At 51.0% G+C, this 7,090-nt stretch overlaps 1 protein-coding gene across 2 annotated transcripts in view; it reads right to left on the bottom strand.

Annotated features, from left to right (window-relative positions):
* Positions 1-4,139: 4,139 nt before the first annotated feature.
* The window catches only part of EBF4 (early B cell factor 4), a 49,914-nt gene continuing 46,963 nt past the window's right edge, over positions 4,140-7,090 (bottom strand). For both annotated transcript variants that reach the window (XR_896424.2, XM_011369427.2), the window contains exons 16-17: positions 5,194-5,269; positions 4,140-4,967 (exon numbers count right to left, since the gene is read on the bottom strand). Coding sequence is in view for 1 of the 2 variants with exons in the window: in XM_011369427.2 (XP_011367729.1) it covers positions 5,199-5,269 (71 nt within the window). In the remaining variant the exon portion in view is untranslated. The remainder of the gene's footprint in view (positions 4,968-5,193; positions 5,270-7,090) is intronic.

Here is a 7,090-nt window from a genome sequence, read left to right as displayed (position 1 = left end):
CTGGGAACCCTGGCAGCATACTCAGGGGCCCACTGCACAGCCAAGGTTGCATCAGAGGTAGCTTTGATCTCAGGCTGGCAGGCGATAGGGAAGAAAAGGCTTTGGAGAACCAAAATGCCAGGACGCTGGGCCCTAAGGAGCAGCAGACCTGCTACTCGATGGTGTTTTTCTTTCCCCTTTAAAACACTTGGCTCTTTCTCTCTCAAGGAATAAAATGGCCAAAAGGAAATGTGCAAAAAATGGTCTTGTTTCTGTTACTTCCCTGCTGGAAAGCCTCTTCTACATCTTTAGAGCCATGAAGTCTCTTCCATTCTGTCTCCAGTGGGGAGTCTGTATACTCAGAACTCTCCTACCCGTTCTCCTTGGCAGTCTCTGCAGCTCTAAACCCAGAAGCTGCCATCTTCTTGGGGGCCGCCACTCTGTGCTCCCTACCAAAGCTAAGGCAAGGCAGGGAAGTTTGTATACTTCCCCCTTTGGCAAGTGAGTGGAAGCAGGGTGGACAGACGGCCCATGAGTGCTCTTCTGGAACTCCGCTAGGGGGACCCAGAGCTATGAGTCCAGCTGAGGAGAGACAGGTGAATTGAGGTAGAATGACTTAGAGATTAACTTGTGTTTTTGTTGTGCGTTACTCTCCCCCACTCCAAGAAGGTAGTAGAAGGTGGCACAGCAGGGTAAAGTACTGAGGTGGTATCCAGAAGAGACCCATACAGATATGGACACTTGATTTATGATAAAGGTGCTACTGCAGGGCAGTGAGGAAAAGATGGTCATTTCAATAAATGGTGCTGAACCAAATGGCTATCCATACCAAAAAAAAAATTTTATATTGATCCCTAGTTTATAATATACACAAAAATCAAAATATCTTCTTGATTTTGGTATAGGCAAAGATTTCTTAAAAGGATAAACAGAGCACTAACCATAAAGAAAAGATTGATAACTTAGACCATGTTCAATGAAGACGTTTTAGTCATCAAAATCCCATAATGAGAGTGAAGAGAAGGGGAGTGTGAAAGAAGTGGTAGGAGGATCTGAGTTCACAGGAGTGGTCAGTGTCTCACACCCATGAGGACTCTCATGTTGGAGGGGCTTCCTGTCAACACCAGAATTCAAGCTGGTGGCTTCAAGGTGGCAGGCTCATTCCCTTCTGTTATCCATGGGATGCTGTTATTGCCACTGAGGTGGTAGCAGAGGGAAGCTCCAGGGTATAAATGCAAAGGTGTGGGTGGGGAGGGGGATGGGGGCCACTCTAAGCTCAGGAGCTAGGAGCTTTAGAGAATCACTACCTATGAAGAGCCTGTTTCTTCTAGGGGAGAAAGATACTGTGATCTGTGAACTTTTTACTCTTTGGAGAAGTTATTCTAGGGAAGAGAAAAGAGATTTGGGGGTCCATTTGAAGCACCTCAAGCATGTTCCATGATTGCCTCATTCTAAAATTGACTAAGTGGTGGGGAAATTGACCTTGGAGGTTACTCTGGTAAAAGGTTTTTAGTCTGTCTTCAAGGGCATGAAGTTTTATTATTTGAGCCTTCACATTTAGATCCACGATCCACTTGGTGCATGATGTGAAGTAGAGGTCAAGTTTAACTTTTTCATATGACCCGATGCCATTTATTGAAAAGATTGTCCTTTCCCCACTGCATGGCAGTTTCTATTTTTTCTGGGAGTTTTTTTTTATTTTTTTACTTTTTTTATTTTTTAAGAAGCTAAGGGCTCCACCAATTTGGGCAGGGGTAGGAAGGATGTTTTGTAGAATTGTTAGCAGTAGGGCTGGTCTAAGCCACTGCCTGGCTTCCCTTGAATCATTGAGGCCATTCTACAGTAGGTCTCGTCAAATACAGCTTCAGAGTCTACTTGAGCGAATGCAGAACACAGTAGCTTGTTTCTGTTGGGAAATATGTGGAAGAAAGCAGATTTCCAGGATGTGTTCTGTCTCTGAAGGACAAGCGGCCAAGTGTCTGACCCCCAGCCTATTGCCACCCCCACTGGCCCTGTGGAAAAAAGACCCAGGGATTGGTTGATGCTGTGAAGGGCCCCTTTGTCGCTTGGCATCTTGATACCTCAACTAGAAAAAGCCTAGGCAGAGTTTCTGTCAGCTGGTCTCAGGAGAGGTGCAGATAAAGGAAAGTTCACGCCCACTCTAAACTTACTTCAAGTACAAAAAATCAACTTTTTTTCCAAAACAGGCTGATTGCCAGAGACCACCTCCAAGGTTGTGCCTCACTCATATCTCATCTTTATCTCTTCAGTGTATACTTGACTCCATCTGCCAGTACCTGCATTTCTTTGTCTGAGAATTTTCTCTAGCTCCTGGGACCTATTTCACCACCCATGGGTTGACTGTAAGTGCCAGGAAGATAGTGCTTCTCTCCCACTCCATCCAGAAGCCATTAACCACTCACTGATGGAAGGCGGTGTATAAATACTCCAGCACCCTTCCCCCTCAGGTGAAAATGCTCTGACGTATGTTCTATACCATCTCCCTGAGTTCTCCAGCAGGAAACTTGTTTCAGATCTGGTTTTAGGGGAACCCAGACTGAGATGTGGGAAAGAACACTGTATTAGCCTGGGCCGCCATAACAAAACACAATAGGCTGGGTGGCTGAAACAACAGAAATTTATTTTCCCATTGTTCTGGAAGCTAGAAATACCAGATCAAGGTGCCAACTGGTTTGGTTCCCAGTGAGGACTCTCTTCCTGGCTTGTAGAAAGCCACCTTCTCACTGTGTCCTCACATGGTGGAGAAAACTTGAGAGCTCTGGAATCTCTTCTTACAAGGACACAAGTTTTATCAGATTAGGGCCCCACTCTTGTGACCTCAATCACCTCCTTAAAGGTCCTATCTCCAAATACAGTTACATGGGAGGAAGGGTTTGGGCTTTACCATATGAATTTTGAGAAAACACAATTCAGTCCATAGCAAACATCATAATTGATTAGCTTGGCCTGCTGTGGACCAGGGAGTGGGCAGTGTTGACTCAAATGATGGCTTGAGCACAGCTGAGAGATCTTTGAGGACAGATAGCACATCTCGTTCACATCAGTCATGGCACCTGACCCATCTCATGAACCAGAATGTAACTACTGCCCAGTTACCTCCTGCATCCAGTATAGAGTTCTATAGGTGCTCAGCCTGGGAAGGCCCTGGGCAGTGGGAACTGCTCAGAGCTTAAACAGAGCAGGGCGTGGGCAGGCAGGCAACATAGGCTAGAAGTGGGAACTGAGTTGAAGTTCAGCTAAGCACTGAGAATCAGCCAGAATGACCAAAAGGCTACCCCTGTCATGTGTCCCAGGTATTTGCCAAGAACACAATAGAAGGAAATGGTGGCACCAGCCATTCTGCCTTGGCAAGTGTATTTGTCCAGAGGCCTGCATGTCCAGAGGGCACGGTCACATGAGTTGGGGAAGGATGGGGTTTCCAGAGGCCAGAGCTAAAAAGTACTGCCAGGAAAGAAGAACGCCTGAGGCCTGGGGCCGGACACTGGGCTTCCAGTGTCAGCCGGCTTCCAGGGTCAGCCAACTAGACCTTTCAGTCTAGGGGACATGTCTTAGGATGACAGGGATTCATCCAAGGAGGGGAGTAAATGAGCCCAGGAATCTTGTATCTTTACCACCCCCTCCTCCCAAACTCTGAGACCAGAGAGCCGGAAGGTACCTAGACCTGGAGAGGAAGGTGAGGGGTTGGGCCTTGCCCAGATAGCAACCTTGGGAGCCAAAAGCTACCCTGCCTAGCTCAGGTGAGGCCCTGCAGCCTCTGGTCAGGAAGGATCTTACTTCTGAGCCTGTGTACATTTGGGTAGTATTTAGTTTGTTCTATTCTGGTTCCCAGCAACCCCCACCTTGGGGAGAGAAAATCCCTACCTTGGTCCTGGATAGATAGCTGGGGGATGGAGTCCTCAGTGGCCAGACTGTGCTCCCAGCCAGAGCCCTTGGGGCTGAGCCCATGTCCAGGGTCCTCGGGCCTGCTAGCCTGCTCCCCATTTCCCCAACAATACCAGAAAGAAGACCTGGGCAGGGAATACTCACTCAGTTGAACTCTGGGGCTGTTGAAAAAGCCCAAGGAGCAAGAAGGCTGCCCAGGACATGGTTTGGAGGGGCCCCAGGAGAGCTGCAGAACAGCTGAGAAAAGCAGACCCACGCCAGGGAAGCAGGCAAGGGAGCCTGGGTGGCCACCTGCATCTGTGTTTATTATTGTTTTCTCCAACCTCAGCAGAGTAGAGTGCGAGGCCAGGGGCAGCTGAGCCCATTCCATGGTTTTATGGGACCAGCCAGTTATGCATGTGGGGGTCAGAATCCATGAGATATCCATTGGGGGGAAGACCCATAATTCACGGGGCCTGGCACCCCCTCTTCTGCACTCACCATGCCCAAAGCCCCCACTGGGATTCATGATGTGGCAAGCATGAGTGTGCAGTCCATAATGGGAGTGGGCAGCCATGGGGTCACGTGGCTGTCAGAAGCTCCATGGGAGCCTGGGAAGGCCTCCTGAGGCTGCTGGGCACTCCCCTTGCCCTGGAGAGAAGTTGGGATGCTGAGCCGGTGAGATGGGTCAGACGCAAACAGGACCTTCCCAGGCCACTTCTCCCTGAGCTGTCCTCTATCCCACAGTCCTCTTCCCATGTGCCTGTCACCTGATGCCCTTGGTCTGCACAAAGTCCATCTCTTCTAGAAGAACCAACCCAGCAGGCGAGGTCCGGCATCCCAGCACCTCCCCAGAATGCTCTCTTGCCAAGAGCATCAGCACAGTGCTGGGGCTTCCGACCAGCCCCAAGAAAGGGAGGTGAGAGAAGCCTAAAGGGCTGGGGGGTGCCTCCAGTATGAGAGTAAGTTCTCTCCCCATTCAGGCCCATAGGTTGAGGTCTGCCTGCAGCCCTGGCCCTGCATCTGTCTGTGCTGCAATCCAGGATGTGGGTGTGAATCCTGGAGGGATCTCTAGTCCAGGCTCAGTGGGGGCCAGATGTGTAGACCTGGGAGGGAGATGGAGAGAAGGTCCTGGAGGAAGGCTGGCTGCAAGGGGACAGAAAGCCACTTCTCTACACTTGCTCAGTTTGGGTCACTGCATGGGCTATTGAGCTTGATAGCTGTCTAGATGGGCCCTGAAGAGGGATCCCAGATCTCCACCCCTGTTAATGTCTTTCGAAGAGAGAGCCTATCCAGAACCAAGGGGGGAGGCAAGACCAACCAGAGACCTACCGTAATTAGGAGTACGCCAGGCCCTGAAGCCCCCGGGCTGGAGAGTGGAACTTCTCAGAATCTTCAAAAGGCTGGTCTGCGGTAACCAAGGGAGGAGCCTTAAGCCACATGTAGCCTGGGGACCTTATCTGCCTGTCCTCTTTGGGATGGTCCAGTATGCAGGGCATGTAACACTTTCTAAATGCAGAATTATTTATCAAGAACCTTGAAGGTAGTGGGCCACACTTAGCCCTGGCCTGGAACCAGCACTGCAGAGAGGTGAGGTGTGTCCCTCAGGCCTCTGAAGAGGTTGGTGTCACAAGCCTTTGCTACCCTAGTTTCCTCGATCAAGAGAGCTGTCTCTGTGCTCCTCTTCCCAGCCTTGCCTCCTTCAGAGGGCCAGTCTCAAAGTGAGGAAGCAGAAGGCCAAGTACCAGGACAGAAAGGAAAAAGGCCAGCCTCTAGAAGCATTGATACCCAATGCGGCAGCAGTGGCACGTCTTCTTCCCATATCTCCATGTAATTAATTACTTCCATCACCCCTCGCCCCTGCCTAGCCCTCTCCCTTGGTTCTCTTTGTTGGGAGGAGAGGTAGGTGATCCTCTGTCCTCCCCACCCCTCACATTTTAAGGTCTAGACACACACAGATTAAGAAAAACAAGGCAAAAAATGACTGTGTGCCCTTTCAATCATCTAACGAACCCATCCTAAATAAGAGTCATATTCCTCTAGGGGATATGACTTTTTTTTAACTTGCTATACACTATTGGTTAGGGGCTAGGCTTTGTTAAGTTAGATGTTGACTTGGAGATTGATAAATGGCAAATGACAACCATTTCACAAGGGTAGGGATGCAGATGGGTGACATGGTCTCAATTCTCTAACTGTAAAATGGGGGAGAGGAAGTTGGGCTAAACCTTGTCCAAGGCCAGTCCCTTTCCATCCAGCAAGTGACTCAGTCCCTCACAGTGATGTGTGCTACCCTCCAGTGGACACACAGGTCAAAAGCATGCACTCCATGTGGGGTTCCTCTGGCTCTGAGTACTGGGTCTCTGCTCTGGGCTCAACTGGCTGGAGGTGGGGCTTAGGGGTGGTTTTTGATCTTCTCCAACTGGACCTATTTGGACCCCTGCAGAGCTCCCTGCTTTGAACTTTCCTAGGAGAACTGGTCCACTGGCATGAGGCTCTGGTGAGATGAGGATGGAGCGGCTCCCTCAAACAGCTGCTCTACCAGGCCACAGCAGGGCAGCATGGACCACTCACCTGGAAGCCCCTCTCCGTGGGCTCTGGGGCAGGCCTGGGGTGGGGAGCTGGGTGGGCGCAGCACGGGGGCGAAGGCGCTCCTCTGTTTGACAGCGGAGATCATGTTGACAGGCGAGAAGGAGAAGACGCTGGTGGTGGGGGCAGCAGCCGGGAGGGACATGGAGGAGGCAGCAGCCAACGGGGGGCTAGAGGGCATGACTCCGGGGCGGGGCAGGGAGGGGTAGGCGCAGCAGGGAAGGCAATGGGAGACACAACAGGGAGACAGCACCAGAGTGAGCAGCTCAGTTAGGGCTCTGGCACGGGCAGTGGGCCCTGTGCGGGCTGCTGACTCAGGCACCAGACTCAGACCTCACTGGGGGCTGTGAGGGTCCTGGGAAGACCAGTACAGGGCAGGGTCCGGAAGCAGGCTAGGAGCCTCTGGGGTCCTGGGCCAACACTCGCCTTTTGGGAGGTTCTGGAGACCCTTTCTCAGGACTGGAGGTGACAGAGTCAGACTAGGTAAAAACAAAAGCAAAACCAGAACATCCAACAAAATCAAATACTGGGGACTGATCCCACAGATGAGGGATGAGCGAGAGATGGAACAGATCAGGATTCTTGCTGAAAACCACTGGGAGTCTGAGATGCCGAGAAATGTTTACGGGCCCTGGGGTAC

This window comes from Pteropus vampyrus, unplaced genomic scaffold (assembly GCF_000151845.1).
Source record: "Pteropus vampyrus isolate Shadow unplaced genomic scaffold, Pvam_2.0 Scaffold7, whole genome shotgun sequence".
Classification (NCBI taxonomy): domain Eukaryota; kingdom Metazoa; phylum Chordata; class Mammalia; order Chiroptera; family Pteropodidae; genus Pteropus; species Pteropus vampyrus.
Note: the sequence above shows the minus strand (reverse complement) of the source record. Positions and strands in the feature narration are given on the sequence as shown.